At 45.2% G+C, this 19,115-nt stretch overlaps 1 protein-coding gene across 5 annotated transcripts in view; it reads right to left on the bottom strand.

Moving 5' to 3' along the window:
• The window catches only part of PRSS12 (serine protease 12), a 164,596-nt gene that overhangs the window by 71,596 nt on the left and 73,885 nt on the right, over window positions 1-19,115 (bottom strand). For all 5 annotated transcript variants that reach the window (XM_083174465.1, XM_083174466.1, XM_083174464.1 and 2 more), the window contains 2 exons: window positions 14,697-14,847; window positions 1,779-1,957 (listed from right to left, as the gene is read on the bottom strand). In XM_083174465.1, the coding sequence (XP_083030591.1) occupies window positions 1,779-1,957; window positions 14,697-14,847 (330 nt within the window). The remainder of the gene's footprint in view (window positions 1-1,778; window positions 1,958-14,696; window positions 14,848-19,115) is intronic.

Raw genomic sequence — 19,115 nt, 5'->3', positions numbered from 1 at the left:
CGACAAAGTCAACATGGACACAGTTTGAAGTGCACCGCATCCCCTTGCATCTCTCGCTGTGCTTGCGAAGCTTCGGGCACGGTGCCTCGCTATGCTCAGCACACTATTTTATTCTCCCACCATGCCCTAGGGGATGGTAGGGCATGAAATACCGCCTGTCGGCACATGGCTCAAGAAACAGTGAAAAACCCCATGTCGACCTTTTGACTGTCGACCTAATGATTATGTTGACCTAATGACCTGTCAACATAATGCCATGTCGACCTAGAACAGTATCAACCTTGACCCATGTCAACCTAGAACCATGTCGACCTATCCCCATGTTGACCTAATGGTGTTGACCAAATGCTTGTCGACCAACATGCTGTAGACCAAATTACCATATCCCATTCACAGAGGGTACACATCTGATATTGTTTGGCATATATTTGGCAGAGGCTAGAAAAAAACTTCAAATGCTGATCTTAAACTGTAAGCTTATAATACCAGGGCATTAGAACATAATAAGCCAATATGTAAACCTTGGCCTACAGTAGCCTAACCTCTAAATGTAAGTTATATAGCATTAATAAACCACCACCAATTTCTTATAGTACAGGTCCTAGCTTCAGGAAATTATTGATGCAAACCATATTGAATTTTGCAATCTCTACACCATAAACAAGTAAAGGGATGAGCTGGCAGAGAGGTGCTCCATCTGACGGGGACGCGCATGCGTCCCATTCAACACAGTGGCGGGTAGCGCTTTTCCTGCCCGACTCCACTTCAGGGACTGCTCCATCGGAGCAGGCGCGCGAGCGTCTCGTGCGTGCGCACCCGCTTCCGGCTGCTGGTGGATGGCGATTCTATCAGCCAGCTCCATCTGTAGTATGCCATATGAAAGAATTTATACAATCACCCAGTTGAATAAATTCCAGATTAGACCGTACTTGGGGCGGAAAGTAATGCCCCCTGAGTTCGGTGGCAGTGCAGGATGCCAGCTGAACTCTGACTTTTTTTAAAGGGACAATCATTTACAAGGCTTGCTTTTACCTTGTAAGTGATTCCCCCTTTAAAAAAGTCCAAGTTCAGCCGGCATCCCGCAACTTAATGTCTACTGGTGATTCTGTTGTATACATAAAGACGTGCCTGTGTGTCCGTGTATATGTGGGTAAAACAGCATTTACAGAGCAGATGGCCTTTTTTGGGGGATTAATACGGGCAGCACTCAGTAATGAAAATCTGATCAGCAGATAGGCTAGCTGCAAGACTTTATCAGATGAGCCATCAATTTTCCATCCAATGTTGATTTGTGACTAATAGTATAATATAATGGGTGACATTTAATAGGATGAGAGATTCAGAAAGGGAGAGATTTGGTAAGAAATCTACAGTTTTTGTAAATCAAACTGGTTTTGCAGTGTAAATGATTGCTGCTTAAAAAACCTGGAGATTTCTTTCCAAATCTCTTACTTTCTGAATCTCTCATCCTATTAACTTTCACCCTAAGTTTGAAAAATTGAGAAAATGTGAAAGTTTAAATAAATGAAGGGGTGGCCTTAATATTACTATTTTGAAATTGGAAGTTGTATTTTTGCTGTTTGATTTTTGAACATCTAACCTTACAGTACGTAGATATTCTAGGGTCAATTCCAAGGACTAGGAAGGAAGTGCACTGCAGTTGCACTTGATTAACTAAGCATTGCAGATCCACATTGTTTGCAGATAAATTAAATTATAGGAACTGTACTTATACAGCACTGAGAAGATTTACTTGCATTTCAACCCAGATGGGATACCTGCCAGTGGTGTGCAGGAAACTCCTGCATCTTCCTTGTGCCCACAGTTGTGTTCACCCCATGAGCTCCGCTGACACTCCTCTATAGAAAGCTCATTTCCTGTGCACTGTACTTCATCCAGAAGAATTGGACCTATACCTTCTCCAAAATGAGCTTGATTCCATGCCTTCGCAACACCCCTGTCAGCAAAATGAATATAATGAGCATTATACAGAATTGTCAGTTGACATGAAAAAATGTAATACATACAAATCATGTATATTGAATCATATATTATAACACTGATTTGTTAGGAAGGGATAAATTGATATATACAGATGTAGTGCCTCTCATCTAGCAGGGGTCTGGCGGTCGGATCGCAAACCGCCAGCCCCCGCCAGCCGCCGGAAGGGGGCACGCACAAGATAATTGCGCGTTCCCTTCAGGCGGAGCTCCCCGTCGGTCCACGCAGCCTCCCTGCCAGTCCCCATCGGTCCCCGCCGCCTCCCCGCCTAACCCTGCCTGTCTCCCTTAAGACTTGGACTATTTGTGCAGATCCATCACATAAAATTCAGATTAGAAAAAAAAAAAACATTTAAATTGCGGGTTGTAATGTCACAAAATAGGTAAAAAGCCAAGGGGGGTGAATACTTTTGCAAGGCACTGTAGGATTATAAAGAAAGGTGATTTTCCTATTAAATACAAAGACGAACAGTGGTTCCCAACGTCAATCTTCAAGTACCCCTAACAGTTCACGTTTTCAAGGTTACCCAGCAGGGGCACTGTGTATCACCAACTGTCAAACATTTCAAAAATTCACAGTTGACCTGGAAACCATGAACTCTTAAGGGTACTTAAGGAATTAATTTTATAATATTGTTCAACTACAGGGTGGAACATAAAGATCTCCCATATTTTGAAGGGGCATACGAAAATTAACAGGCTATCTAGGAAAAAGAATGATGTTTATGAAAAGTACATAAACATTTTTTTTTAAATTGGTTTTAAAATTATGTCAGACAAATGGAGGCGATCATTGGCAACACATTGCTGAAGTCATTTCTTTAAGTTCCCCAAGACTCTCTGGATCATCTCAGACAGAATGGCATTCATTTCCCCTCTAATCTTTTCCTTTAAATGCTCAAGAGATCGAGAACGATGTTGGAAAACCTTTTCCTTTAGATATCCCAAAAGGATCATGTCACATAGGCCACTCCACATCTCCCCATAAAGAGATCAAATGCCCAGAGAACATTTCCCTCAACAATCTGAGCAAACGGTGCTGGCCCCGTCCTGTTGAACCCATACATGTTCTGTATCCACATCGTTCAGTTTAGGGTTCAGATAGGTCTTCAACATTTCACTCTAATGGCCTGGTCACAGTTACTGTTAAACCACCTTCCTCAAAAAAGTATGGGCTGATCACACCAAAGTCGGCAACTGCACACTAAACAGTTGCTATCACAGAATGGTTGTTTTCATAATATGCTTGAACAACAAAGCCACAATTATCACCGGTCCAAATCATGATGGACCTTCCCTGTCCATCTTCCCCTACTACTACCTGTACAGAGCCACTGCCAAATGTAGGAGATCATTATGCTGCACCCTGCACATGTCTTAGCGTGCACTAACAGCCATTGACTGAATGGGCACACTTGTGTGGCCCCTAAAGATCCCATGTAACATTAAGTTAAAATCATGGCATACTATATCCTTAAAATTAAAGTTTTGTCAGGCAGTGGCGGTGGTTCTTACGCTGCTGCATGCTTTGCTGCTATACACACATGTTGGGACAAACCTTCTTATGGCTGGAGGCTGAGAAAGAGCCCCAAAATCATGACGTTCGAGACCTATGAGCATATGCTTGTGTGCCACAAATGACAATTTGACAAGAAATAAAAGTATTTTTTTAGATAATAAAGCTCTGACGTCTTATTTTTAACAAGAGGTATTGTGGAAATATTACATATTCAATTTTGCAATTATTTTCTTTGGATTAAAGGTGAAAGTAAACAGTAGTACAAATATAAACAGGGTGATGGCATGTTGGGGTAAGGGTCTAAAAGAGAGCCACTGCGAACAGGTAGTTTATACAGATTACTTATACTCATACAATTAAATCTGGAAACATTCTAATATTATAGAGAAATGTCAGAACGTGCTTATTCCTCCCTTTCATATACAGGCATTTCATCTAAGTAAGGTATAGATAAAAAAAATGTCTAAAGCACTAGGGCAAGTGGTTTTGTGTTATATATCAGCAGCCATCATGAAAGACGTATGCCGAACTCTAAAATTACAGCCAACAAATACATAAATCGTGTGGTGCTCAATAAGAAACAATTTTATATAAAAGATTTTCACAATTTATTATACACCATAAATCATATATATAAAATATAAATTAATACGAAAAACTTCCTTGGGGGTATCCAATTAAAAGTTATGAAAGCATATACAAATATATTTTCCTAGTAGCATGAACAGTAATGCGTACTAAATCTTCATGCAATATGCAGTATGAATATCCTTATTTTTATTAAGGATGTTTTACGTTTTTGTTTAATACTTCTTTAATATTAGGATAGGAAGTTCAAAGGTATGTAAATGCAAACACGTGTATGCTTTTCAGGTGCACGAGGGTATCCTTTAAGAATGAAACAGTCAATACCAAGTTTTTTATATATATATATGCACCGATGGTAAATGTGGATGCCCTAAAATGTTTTTACGTTATCCTGGTATAAGCCGTCTATAGCAGAGGTCTGTAGCTCCCCTCAATAAGAGGCTCATCTGGCTGACAGGGCGCTGCTGACCGCAGTGGTGCCGCTCCGTTACTGCTCCGTTACCGAGGACTAAGTAAAAACTGGACCTGCTGAACAAGACTCCAAAATGCCGGGGGGTGTGGTGGTGTCCCATCTGGGACATGGGGAAGGGGAGATTATACCGTCCCCATGTGGTCCGGACCATTCTGTTTTTTCCTACATGCCCAGACCATACAGGGAGGCTTTATTCTCCCCCTCCTCCTCTCCCTAGTGACAGTTGTCACAGGCACCCCCCTAACGGGAACCCCCCCAATGGGAAAACACCCCACTCCCACCCCCCGAACCTCACACTACAAGCTCCAGAATGCACAGAGTTTGATGTCTGGTCCAGCATTCCGTGGTCTTGTCTGAGTCCGGTTTTTACCCCTACCCCGTTACCTTTAGGTGTTGCTTCCCGGGCTCAAAGTAGCTGCTTGGAGGGAACCCGCTGTTGGCATATTCGTGGGCTCAGCTGATAAGGTATCACGGCTGATGTTACACCTCTGTGAGATGATGCTGGGGCATAGGGCTTGGTCGGTAGGCAATTCTGGATGGCACAGTGGGGCAGATGTATTAAGCCTGGCGAAGAGATAAACTGGAGACAAAGTGGAGAAAAAGTGGAAGGAGATAATGCACCAGCCAATCAGCAGTGTTTGAAATATGACAGTTGGAAGTTGATGGCTGGTGTGTTATATCCTTAGACTTTATCTCCAGTTTATCTCTTTGCCAGGCATAATACATCTGCCACAGTGTCTTCAAATAACGCGTTTTGCTGCGCACAGGGGAACTTTTTCAAACAAGGCAAAGATGTTGAATGGTACATCCCATAAGGGTTTTATACCGTTTCAGTGGGCTTGGATCAGATGTTTTTAATCAATGCACCAGTCTTCATAATCTAATATAAATACCTAACTTTGCTCAGAGGTTGAAATACTTAAAGCAGGTTAGATAGAGAACTGAAAAATTCTTACTTAAGTAAAGACTGACCAACTTTTTCATGTGGCAAACAAAACTTACTATCAAATACAGTAGAATTGTGATTTACAATACAGACATTAGTTTGGACTCTGTGAACTGCCCAGAAAAGACTTTAAATTCATCATGAGCACATTATTATTTAAAGTAAAGAAAACTTTATCCATGAATATGGAATTTTCAAAAGAAAAAAAAAAACCTTCCCTTTTACTCCACTTCTGTAACAGTCCCTACTGCATCTATCTAACTTGACATCTTGTACTTTATGCAAATTGACCCACCTGTTTCTGTATAGATACACCAGTCACACATCATAAATAAAACAGCAACAGATGGACTGAACTACTTTCCCTTATATTGCAGTCAGAAACTGGCTAGTGCTGTGCATAAATGATAGTGTCCGTTACCTGATAACAATACAGATCATTTCTCCAACATTATTATTTTAAGTCAGTGTAAAACAGCTGAGAACAACAAATCACAAGTTCTCCATTCACCACTCTAACAGTAGTAAAAAAAAAAAGTCACATTTGGTGCAGTAAATTTGGAAGTTATCCTTTCAGAAAGTGGAGTTATGCTCATGCTTTTTGGGCAGGTTTGTAGAAATACTATTATGTGCATAGCCTGGTGTTCTGCATTTATGTACAGATATAACAATTAATATTCTCATTTATAATTTAAGCCACACTTCTTTCTTTAATCAAGGTTTCCAGACTGAGCATTAGAATTATGCATGGTTACTGTATTATAGGGTTACTGTTATAAGGTCTCTAGGGCTGGCCAAGTCTCTATGGGTTCTGGCCACACCTCCTGTGGTAACTAACCTCACCCCTTATGTATGAGCCCTGTCCACTGGCATTCCTGCATTGGTCACTTCATGGCTTATACGACACTGATGGTAGTATAGTAGTGTGCTGTGCATAATAAAATCAGTAGATTTTCCAACAAGGTCAAGATTATTGTCACCTTAGTAACATTAAAAGTCTTTAGTATCTTAGCTTATATCTTCAACTTCTTAGAGGCAGGTGGTAATCATATGGAGATAATGATTTGTAGAAAACCAGATGCCTGCAAAAAAAAGTTACCTAATCAGCCATTTAATCTCTTCACCGCGGTGGATGTGTGGGACTCATCATTTGCATATACCTTAAAACTACAGACGCTAGTCACCAAAGCAAAGTGCACCGGGGGTTAGTTACTTCCCCCAGCAGCACTAATGGGAAGTCCCAAGGCTCATGGAGCTGTTACGGAACTGTGATGTTGTAGTGCATGTATCTCCCCAATACTGGCAACTACAGTAGTGGATGCCCCACATGTGCCCTCATATAATAATTCTGCTTGGAATAAATAAACATACTGTACTCCTTTGGAAATCTTTTGGTGACACTATCCTGTATAGGGGGATGAGAGTGAGGTGGTGGTGTGATTGAAACCTTTTGTGGAACATCTACGCCTCTTTCTAAGTGAGTGTATTTATATGAGGGAATGCCTCCTGAATGTATTGTTGCTTCCAAGCCACTCAGCAGTATTTAGAGAGTCACTGTGGTTATAAGACACCTTTATGTGCAGGTTTCTCAATTATGTGAGGGGAGTTCCTAGAGGAAATAGCTACAAAGCAGTGGTGAATATATATAATGGATTAACGGAATTATTTATTCATCGCTCACCTCTCGAGATTGTTGGAAACCGCACAGAAGGGATTCCAGACTTACAGAAGATTGGATTACTTTTCATCGTAAAGGGACAGTGTGTCACACGTAGCCGCGACGGAGCGCGGCGGGTACAGTACTCACCCGTCCGCGCCCGCCGCCGGCTAGCGTGTGCAGGCTCCGGTCTGCGGTGTGCGGGTAGCGGCAGCTCTGGGTAGGGATGGCAGCAGTAGTGGTGCCGGGAGGCCGGCGTCGCCATCTTGGTTGAGGGCAGGAGACAGATTGGCCCAGAGTGGAGGTTCCCTCCTCATCCTGTGCTGACAGCCAATGGCAGCCATCCCCTGGGGATATAGGGGATCTGCCTAGGCTGTTCAGTGTCAGTGCAATGAGTCTTTGGAGTCATTCACAACTCCTAGCTGATTCCCGGATCCTGGCTCTTTCTCTCCTGACTCTGGTGCCTTACTCCCTGCATCTTGCTACAAGGAAGTTTTCTCCTGACACCAATGCTGCAAGTCCTACCTAGTGCTTGTTCCTGCTTGTGTCCCAGAATTACCCTGCACAGATTCCCGCTGTCCTCCTTCATACAACTCTTTCATTCCATCATCTTTCAGTCATCCGGATCCATTTCTTCTGTCATCAAATCAACCTCCTTCCGGATCCTCATCTATGTACTCTGGCTCACCAAGTATACGTTTCCAGATTTCCCTGCCCGTTATTAGTATTGTGCTGGACTCTATTTAATTTATTCCAACTGTCACTTAAAGAAGTATTTGAGTGAAGTTTATCATTTATGAAATCCGTTATTAAACCTGCACGTTTCAATCCTACTCCTCCTGGTCCGTCTCCGGTTCCTGTGCACCACACGACTCCATCCAGCCCTTTAGCCGTGACAGTTTGCACTGACCCGATGGAATCGGGTGAAGCACAGGCCTCCATGACGGATGTTCTTCAAGGCATCATGGCTCGATTGGAACAAGTAGAGACTACCCAGCGTCAAGTGGCTCAATTTCTCCAGACCTTGTCATCACCTCAGGCGGCTCCCTCAGTTTCAGCAGCACCAACCTCCAGAGCTTCGGCCCCTGCTGCTCCCCCTGGGCCAGCTGCTCCTCACCAGCTACACCTGTCAACCCCCAGTAAATATGACGGGTCCCCGAGGGGGTGTCGAGGATTCCTGAATCAATGTGACGTCCATTTTACCCTCCAGCCTTCCAATTTCCCCTCTCCCAAGACTCGGGTGGCTTACATCGTGTCCCTACTGGCGGGTCCAGCCCTGGAGTGGGTGTCCCCCCTTTGGGAGCGTGCGGATCCCATCCTCAATAACTATGAAGAATTTGTGGCCTCCTTCCGTCGCATCTTCGACGAGCCTGGCAGAGTGTCCTCCGCAGCCACGGAGATCCTAAGGATTCGTCAGGGCAGTCGCCCAGTGGGACAATATGTTGTACAATTTTAAACCCTGGCTTCCGAACTCAGATGGAACGAAGAGGCTCTCGTTTCTGCCTTCTGGAACGGCCTAGCCGGGCGCATCAAGGACGAGTTAGCAACTCGCGATTCTCCTTCCACCCTGGCTGAACTCATTTCATTATGTAACAAAGTCGATCTGCGACTCCAAGAACGCCAACTTGAGAGGAATCGCTCTGATCGCCTTCGCCCTCGATTTCCTTCCAATGTCGCACCAGCCTCCAAACCAACCCCGCCTCCTGCGGTGTCAACAGATGAGCCCATGCAAATCAACCGCTCCCGTCTCTCTCTCGAAGAGAAGTCCCGAAGACGGCGAGAGAATCTATGCATGTACTGTGGCTCCTCAGCTCACTTATTGGCTTCCTGCCCGCTGCGGCCGGGAAACGACCGCTCCTAATCTCCCCGAGGGAGGTCCGATTAGGAGTCTTGCTTCCATCTCCCTCTTCTTCTGATTCCACCATTCCGGTTACCCTTGTGTGTCCCCAAGGGAGAAAAAGAGTTCAGGCCCTATTGGACTCTGGAGCAGCGGGAAACTTCCTTTCTTCTTCTTTTGTTACCCAACATGCCCTGCCTGTGCAACCCCTGGATCACTCGCTGGTCCTCACTGCAGTGGATGGGAGTCGAATTCGTAGTGGACAAATCACCCATCAGACCACCCCGGTGATACTGCTCATAGGAGCTCTACATCAAGAGACCCTCGAATTCTTCATTCTTCCACAGTCCTCACACCAAATGGTCCTGGGCCTTCCCTGGCTCTCCAAACATAACCCACACATCGATTGGACCAATATGGAGGTCAAGGCCTGGGGAACAGATTGCCAGTCTACTTGCATTCCTCAGATCCTTCCGGTCTACCAGACCCATCCACAACGTGAGGGTAACTGTCCTTCATCCTCTTCAGCTCCACCCTTGTCGATACCCGCACCATATCGTTCATTTACAGATGTATTCAGTAAAGGTGGTGCCGACACCCTGCCTCCTCACCGTCCTTGGGACTGCCCGATAGAGCTGGTGGCCGGGAAATTCCCTCCTCGTGGCCGCATCTATCCCCTGTCGCTACCTGAGACTGAGGCCATGTCCTCGTACATTCAAGAGAACTTAAACAAAGGTTTCATTCGACCATCTACTTCTCCGGCCGGGGCCGGGTTTTTCTTTGTGAAAAAGAAAGATGGCGGTCTTCGGCCATGTATCGACTATAGGGGCCTGAACGACATCACCATTAAAAACCGCTATCCCTTACCCCTTATCGCAGAACTATTCGACAAGATCAGAGGGGCAGCAATCTTTACTAAATTGGACCTGCGAGGGGCCTACAATTTGATCCGGATCCGTCCAGGTGACGAGTGGAAGACGGCTTTTAACACGCGCGACGGCCACTATGAATACCTGGTGATGCCCTTCGGCCTTTGTAACGCCCCCGCTGTCTTCCAACAGTTTGTAAATGATATCTTTCGGGACTTGCTGTACCACTCCATCGTAGTCTATCTAGACGATATACTCATCTTCTCTCCAAATCTCCAACTTCACAGACAGACAGTGTCCGAAGTCCTACGACGTCTTCGCCAAAATCAACTGTTCTGCAAGTTGGAAAAGTGCGTTTTTGAGGTCACGTCCATTCCATTCTTGGGTCACATTCTCTCCGCCACTGGGATAGAAATGGACCCAGAGAAGGTGAGAGCCATCCAAGACTGGGCAGCCCCCACAACACTCAAAGGAATTCAGAGATTCCTAGGGTTCTCAAACTATTACCGGCGATTTATCCGGAACTTCTCTACTATCGCTGCTCCCCTCACTGCTCTCACTTGCAAGGGAGCTGATCCAAGCCGATGGTCGCCAGAAGCATCCTCTGCCTTCCAGCAGTTAAAGAGAGCATTCATGACGGCACCAATCCTCCTCCAACCAGACCTCGACAGGCCCTTCATTCTCGAGGTGGACGCATCCTCGGAAGGGATCGGGGCCATCTTGTCACAAAAAGGTGAGGATCAAGAATTACACCCTTGTGCCTTCCTCTCCAAAAAATTCCTCCCAGCAGAGAAGAATTACCCCATCGGGGAACAGGAGTTGCTTGCAGTCAAAACTGCGTTAGAGGAGTGGCGATACCTTCTGGAGGGGGCACGACATAAGATCACCGTGTATTCAGACCACAAAAATCTGTCCTTTCTTAAACAGGCTCAGTGCCTTACTGCCCGCCAAGCCCGTTGGGCCATGTTTTTTGAACGCTTTGATTTCCAAATTAAATTCCGACCTGGAACCACGAATACTAAGGCAGACGCTCTATCCCGCTCCTTTGAGACGACCTCTGACCTAGAGACACCTCCTCGTCCAATCCTCGATCCGCTGGTCTTCGCCCAAGTAACCGTACAGCCATCTCCTCCTCCAGGTAAAACGTTCGTTCCCCCCGAACTTCGCAAGAAAATATTGTCATGGGCACATTCTTCCCGCTTCGCAGGGCACGCAGGAGCACAAAAGACCTTGATGTTCCTGTCACGTTCTTATTGGTGGCCAACCATCCGCCACGACGTAACCAACTTCGTTGCCTCTTGTGTAAGATGTGCTCAGCATAAAGTGCCCAGAACAACTCCCGCTGGTCCTCTCCGCCCTCTAACCATTCCCACAGAACCATGGACCCATCTGTCAATGGACTTCATTTGCGAACTACCTCCCTCAAAAGGTCATACCGCAATCTGGGTAGTGGTCGACCGATTCTCGAAAATGGTCCATTTTTTCCCACTAAAAGGTCTCCCCTCTGCTCCAGTACTGGCTCAGCTATTCATCTCAACCATTTTTAAACTTCACGGACTGCCCAAAGAGATTGTATCCGACCGCGGAGTACAGTTCGTTGCAAAGTTCTGGAGAGCTCTCTGTGCCGCGGTACAGGTCAAACTCAAGTTTTCCACTGCCTTTCATCCCCAGACCAACGGCCAGACAGAACGGGTGAATCAAGACTTGGAGGCCTTTATCCGACTGTTTGTCTCGTCTTCCCAAGATGACTGGGTGGATCTTCTCCCGTGGGCAGAATATATGCATAACAACTCCTATCACTCTTCCTCCGGAACCACCCCCTTCTTTACAGTATTCGGCAAACATCCACGATCTCCGGATTTCTCAGAATTATCCTCTTCCGAAGTTCCTGCAGCAACCACTTCATTACAACGCTTTGCTAAAATCTGGTCGGATGTCCACACCGCTCTTCTTAAATCTTCCGCCCGATACAAGAGGATGGCAGACAGGAAAAGAAGGGCAGCGCCCAGATTGAAAGTCGGAGACCGGGTATGGCTGTCTACCCGCCATATACGCCTCCATCTGCCCTCTATGAAGCTGGCTCCCCGGTTCATTGGGCCATACCCTATCATCCAAGTCATTAATCCTGTCGCTTATAGACTTCAACTTCCTCCTTCCTTAAGGATTTCGAATTCCTTCCATGTGTCCCTCCTCAAGCCTTTAAGGTTGAACTCTTATCAAAAGAAGATTCCCAAACCGCCCAAGATTAACTCCGAAAGTGGGGCTGATTTCGAGGTAAGACGCATTATAGACTCTCGTTGCCGCAATTCTCGTACCCAGTATCTGGTGGAATGGGTTGGGTTTGGTCCCGAAGAGAACTCTTGGGTGGATTCCATTGATTTGCACGCTCCAAAACTGGTAAAGCAATTTCTCCAGAGAAATCCGCACAAGGCCCATAGGCGCCCTGGGGTCACCCTGAAAAGGGGGGGTACTGTCACACGTAGCCGCGACGGAGCGCGGCGGGTACAGTACTCACCCGTCCGCGCCCGCCGCCGGCTAGCGTGTGCAGGCTCCGGTCTGCGGTGTGCGGGTAGCGGCAGCTCTGGGTAGGGATGGCAGCAGTAGTGGTGCCGGGAGGCCGGCGTCGCCATCTTGGTTGAGGGCAGGAGACAGATTGGCCCAGAGTGGAGGTTCCCTCCTCATCCTGTGCTGACAGCCAATGGCAGCCATCCCCTGGGGATATAGGGGATCTGCCTAGGCTGTTCAGTGTCAGTGCAATGAGTCTTTGGAGTCATTCACAACTCCTAGCTGATTCCCGGATCCTGGCTCTTTCTCTCCTGACTCTGGTGCCTTACTCCCTGCATCTTGCTACAAGGAAGTTTTCTCCTGACACCAATGCTGCAAGTCCTACCTAGTGCTTGTTCCTGCTTGTGTCCCAGAATTACCCTGCACAGATTCCCGCTGTCCTCCTTCATACAACTCTTTCATTCCATCATCTTTCAGTCATCCGGATCCATTTCTTCTGTCATCAAATCAACCTCCTTCCGGATCCTCATCTATGTACTCTGGCTCACCAAGTATACGTTTCCAGATTTCCCTGCCCGTTATTAGTATTGTGCTGGACTCTATTTAATTTATTCCAACTGTCACTTAAAGAAGTATTTGAGTGAAGTTTATCATTTATGAAATCCGTTATTAAACCTGCACGTTTCAATCCTACTCCTCCTGGTCCGTCTCCGGTTCCTGTGCACCACACGACTCCATCCAGCCCTTTAGCCGTGACACAGTGCTCTTGGCACCACTCACTTGTTGAATATCTTTCCAGTTTCCTGAGCACCTTTAGAACAGAATTCCTAAGGTCTCTTTAGACTAGGATATTATTTTCTTCCCACAAAGTTGTGCTTTGAAAACTAACTAGTGGCACACAGAGTTTTGCATCCACTCACTGGAGGCTGCTGCACATGTCCAGCTGCATCAGCTTCTCAAATGCTATGTAGAGCATCCATCTGTACAGTCCATACCACTCAGCCCTAGGAGGTCAGTAGTATAGGAAGTGGCCAGTCACGCACACTGCAATTGCCCCTGGGAAGGGCAGCTGGCATTTCAAGTGTGTCTGTGTAGTGGGAAAGGATGCAGTCTCAATGTGTTTATATGTGTGTGGCCGGAGGGGTTCCACATTAGATCTGCTGTACAGTTAATTAATTATTGAATGAATAAATAAAAAAACATAGAAAGTAAACAAAGTAGAACATATTATTTCTTATTTATTTTCTTAAACATCAGAACCAAATGAATGAAAAAAAATTTGCTGCAAATAAATGACCAGACATTAGCGTTAATTATGCACAAATATCTTCTGTCTATACAATGCATACTATGCTGCAACGATGTGTGCCAAAATGTTACAAAAGGCTGCAGCATGTGAACTAGGACACTTACCACTTAGCACATCACTAGGTGTTTGTAACACTGACCATGGTAAAAGCCGCTATGTGAGAAAAGCAAAAATAATCAGTGATTAAAATGTTTGGAGTGAAATACCTAGTACTGTGTGCTGTATAGGAATCAGCAGAAATTATTTGTGTCATCTAGAGTATATAAGTAGGGCTATATATTTATTGTATAAACTGAAAAGAATAAAGGGTTGGTGTATACAGTACATGCTGAATTAGTTCCATGTATTCTGCTTACTCTCATAACAGAAATGACTGTACTGTATTACTTTCACCATAACCATAGTATGAGTATCAGAACTATATTCCATAATAGGTGTTATGGAGCTCATCTGGAGCTATTTCCAAGCTCATTTTTCACACATATTGCAGCAAAAAGCACACAGCATTTGGCTTGTACCAGCTTATGTTTAAAGGATGGAGCGAAAGATGGATCAAACTTCCTTAAATGTTACTGTCCACGAGAGTTCCCACAGGAAAAGTGCAGTGTAGATGATGGGTGCATATTGTCATTAGGTCCTGGACCATCACTACATAATGCTTTGAATTATGGATATGTGAGTACAGCACTTGGCCAAGGAAGTATCCAGACAGATAGGGGTTTATTTACTAAGATGGGAGTTCTATGGAAGATGGGATGTTGATGTTTGGGCAAGCGGGGGGGGGGGGGATGAAGCTGAATATTCTTTACGGATCTTTAAGTGTTCTTGAATCTATTCATCTGGTCCCACTGAAATGTTAAATTTTGAGTCCTATAAGGAACTTCTCCAATGTAAATGTACTCATTGTTTACAATGATTGCCATGTAGTCACTATAATAACATTGATGATCACATACCTTGTACTAAAATAACAGTTAAAAGAAAAGATCCTCACCCGAACCCCAGTTGCCTGCAAACCACCTCCGCATCAGCATCATCCCATTGATCATCACAGACTGTTCCCCACTGGCCAGAGTGAAAGACTTCTATCCGTCCCTCAAATGCCGAGCTCCCACCAACCAGGCGAGCCGGTATAAAAGTAGAGTCTGCGGATGCAACAAGATAAAATTGCACAGAATGAACACAACTGAAGCTGCCTTTAAAAAGATTTGGAGACGATCAAAATATTATATGTTATATTTAACATCATGGGTGACATTAAAAAGATGTGGACGTAACCCCGACCTCACTAGGTGGGTCTGGGTGCAGGTGCGCCTGGCTATAGCGGTGTTTCCCTAGCTGCTGCTCTGTGACAGGATAGTTAGTCCTGTACTGGGTAAACAAGAAAAAAGAGAAAGAGGGGTTTGAGCAGCGCTTGGTGAAAATTAAGAATGGTAATAGAAATCCTGTAAATTAAGGCGGAGTTTATGGAATGAGTGATTGGTTGATCTAGTACAAAAAAGGTTTATTTATCTAAAGGAATGCATATAGCCACTGAACAGTTGTAATATTAAAAACAATTCATAAAAAGTTCATATCTCACCACACCAAACTGGAATGTATATATGGCCCGGAGAGTCCCATGAGTCCTGTGTAGAACTGGGGTGTTTTAGAGTCCTGTAGAGAACTGAGATGTTGGGCCCAATTGGGGCAGTAGGGAGGGAGGACCAGATGTAAAGATGAGGAGCGGCTCAAGTTGACACGGATAGCCGACTCCCTCCGCTAGATGTGCTGGAGCGGGATGTGGCCCTCGACCTCAACCTTGCTGCAGGAATTTGTAATTTAGGTCGAACCAGAAATTGCAAGGAAATGACACTGGACTGCAGTCTGTAAACAGCCCGGAGGGACCCACGGGTCCTGGTGGGACTTGGTTTGTGTCCCCAATGAAGCAGATGGTGGGGAGGACTTGGAGGTGTTGATCAGGAGCGGCCCAAGATGGCACAAATAACCGTCTCCCTCCGCTAAATCGATTATAGCGGGATACAGTCCTCGACCTAAACCTTGCTGCTGCGGCTTGGTAGTCCAATTGGACAGGGGTGATGGGTAAGTGCGCAAATCTGCACTTCCGGGGTCTTTGAAGATAACCAGTTTGGAGTTTGGATGGAGATAAAAAATCCTGAGTCCTGACCGGTTTCGCTGCTCCAGGCAGCTTTATCCTCCCCACCATCTGCTTCATTGGGGACACAAACCAAGTCCCACCAGGACCCGTGGGTCCCTCCGGGCTGTTTACAGACTGCAGTCCGGTGTCATTTCCTTGCAATTTCTGGTTCGACCTGGATTACAAATTCCTGCAGCAAGGTTGAGGTCGAGGGCCACATCCCGCTCCAGCACATCTAGCGGAGGGAGTCGGCTATCCGTGTCAACTTGAGCCGCTCCTCATCTTTACATCTGGTCCTCCCTCCCTACTGCCCCAATTGGGCCCACCATCTCAGTTCTCTACAGGACTCTAAAACACCCCAGTTCTACACAGGACTCATGGGACTCTCCGGGCCATATATACATTCCAGTTTGGTGTGGTGAGATATGAACTTTTTATGAATTGTTTTTAATATTACAACTGTTCAGTGGCTATATGCATTCCTTTAGATAAATAAACCTTTTTTGTACTAGATCAACCAATCACTCATTCCATAAACTCCGCCTTAATTTACAGGATTTTTATTACCATTCTTAATTTTCACCAAGCGCTGCTCAAACCCCTCTTTCTCTTTTATCATGGGTGACATGTAATAAGATGAGATTTTTAGTAAGATTCTGAAATTGCACATCTAATTTTTTGAAATTGCTATTTTAAAAAAAAAATCTCAAATGGAATGGAATGCAAATTGTGGTGTGAAAAATGCAATGTCATGCGATTTAGTGCTGCGAATCTTGGTCACGAAAAAGTGTGAGTTTTAGTCATGAAAATGTGCGAATTAATACACATGTGAGATTTGTTAGACACGATAGTGCAGTTTTTGGAAATAAAAAATAACGTGGGGTCCCCCCTTGAGCATAACCAGCCATGAGCTCAAATAACTAGTCCTGGTTTTAGAAATTCAGGGGGCAAAAAACATAGGGCATCCCCAGGATTTCTGAAATCAGCACCAGGCTCAAGGGCCAGTCCTAGTTCCCAATATACATGTATAGGGGACTTTATGCATGGGAGACTTTGGGGGTGATTCTGGTTGATTTGCAAAATAACTCTTCTTTAATGAACAAAACTAAGGGGGTTATTTTGGTTCACTCCTTCTGGCAAATTCCTTCTTAGATGGACAAAACCACGTGCGCTGCAGGTGGGGTAGATGTTACTTGTGCAGAGAGAGTTAAATTTGGGTGGGGTTTTACTTCAAAGTGAGATCTATATTGCAGTGTAAAAATAATGCAGCCAGTATTTACCCTGCACAGAAACAAAATAACTCACCCAAATCTAATTCTCTCTGCACATGTTACATCTGCACCACCTGCAGTGCACATGGTTCTGTCCATCTAAGAAGGAATTTGCCAGAAGGAATGAACCAGAATAAAGCCCTAAGTGCACTTGCAGGTGGGGCAGAGGTAACGTGCAGAGAGAGTTACATTTGGGTGGGGTTTGTCCAAACTCAAATCTAAATAGCAGTGTAGGAATTAAGCAGCCAATATTTACTCTGCACAGAAACAAAATAACTCACCCAAATCTAACTCTCTGCACATGTTACATTAGCCCCACCTGCAGTGCACATGGTTTTGTCAATTAGCGAAGGAGATTGCTTTTGAAAACCAACCAGAATCAGCTCCTTTATGTATACATTCTCCAGCAACATTTGCAGTAAACAGGGGCATAACTAGATATTCATAGGCCCCATAGCAAAAGTTTTTAAGGGCCCCCTATTTAGCAACTTTTGGTGATAAAAGTATGTAAAACATATTACTTAGACAGTAAAGATGGGCCCCCTTCAGCTCTGGGCCCCATAGCAGCTGCACCCCCTGCACCTATGGTAGTTACGCCCTTGGCAGTAAAACAAACATGCTGTGTGGATTGCAGTGGTTGCCATTCTATGAATATCCCAACTGTCCAGCTTTAATGCTGCAATGCTTGTGACATAATAATTAATTTTGCAGGCTGGTTCTGGTTCAAGCCTAAAGCTAATAAAAGATGTTGTGCTGCACCTTCCAGCAGCCCGCCACACTATAGGCTTAATTCAGACCTGACCACTAGGGTTGCCACCCTATGCATCATCGATTCCTGGAGATCCACCTCTCCCCCCAACCGTCCCCTTAACAAGCGAGTGGGTAGAGCCGAATTCAGTAAGAGTGCGGGTCTATGATCTCGATCAGACCAAAAAACAAAAAACATGGAGTGAGAGTACCAGCTCCCTCACTACAAATCTGGCAAAAAAAAACATGGCGTGAAAGTACCAGCTTCCTCACTACAAATCTGGCAAAACCACCATCCACCTCGGCACACACACTAGAAACAGGAACAGTGAGTGCCGGAGGCACGTGGCAAAAATGTACACTGTAATACCTACGCTATTACACATTATGCCACACACTGTAATGCCTACTTCACATTATTCCACACACCGAAATAACTACTACACATTATACCACACACCAAAATAAATACTACACATTATGCCACACACCCTAATGCCCATTACATATTTTACCACATACCGTAATGCCCAGTATATATTATACCACACACCGTAATGCCCAGTATACATTATACCACACACCGTAATGCCCAGTATACATTAAACCACACACCATAATGCTCATTACACTTTATACCACACACGTAATGCCTATTACATATTATACCATATAAAAGAAGAGCCTGGCATGCAAGGTCTGGATAACCCACTACTTTTGGAGTACCTAAAAAATGTGGCATTTGTTTTGCCATACAGTTTGAATGCACACATAATTTTTACCATTCTGATTTTCAAAATGGCTAGGCCTGTAGTCTTACCGTGTGTGGTTGACTCACAGGCAACCTTGACACGCGGCCGACGGCTGAGCCTCAGGCAGGCACTCTCATCCGCATCCAGCAGCAGCTTGATGAATGGTCCGTGTGTGTGCAGTGGTCGTGCATGGACAGAAAGAGCAGCTGGCAGTAGCGGCAGCTGTGCCTCTCTCATCCACATCCAGCTTGATGATCAGGGCAGCAGGACTCGGTGGTGCCTGCAGGATGCTCGCAAGATGACATCATCATCATCTCCCATGAGCATGGAGATACGCAACGGCAGGGCTGCCAGACAGCTTAGCATGAAAAACCCCCTGACCCTCCACTGCCCTCGCGTCCGGCACAGCAACCCTAGTGGCATCCCTACTGACCACTAATTTGAGAATTCACAGTGGAATGTGAGGAGAAAGCAACCACCCAAACATAAAGAGATGATGCCCCTTG

The sequence above is a fragment of the Crinia signifera genome, chromosome 1 (genome assembly GCF_055691185.1).
Source record: "Crinia signifera chromosome 1, ASM5569118v1, whole genome shotgun sequence".
NCBI classification, from domain to species: Eukaryota; Metazoa; Chordata; class Amphibia; order Anura; family Myobatrachidae; genus Crinia; species Crinia signifera.
This window is presented reverse-complemented; position numbering and strand designations above follow the sequence as displayed.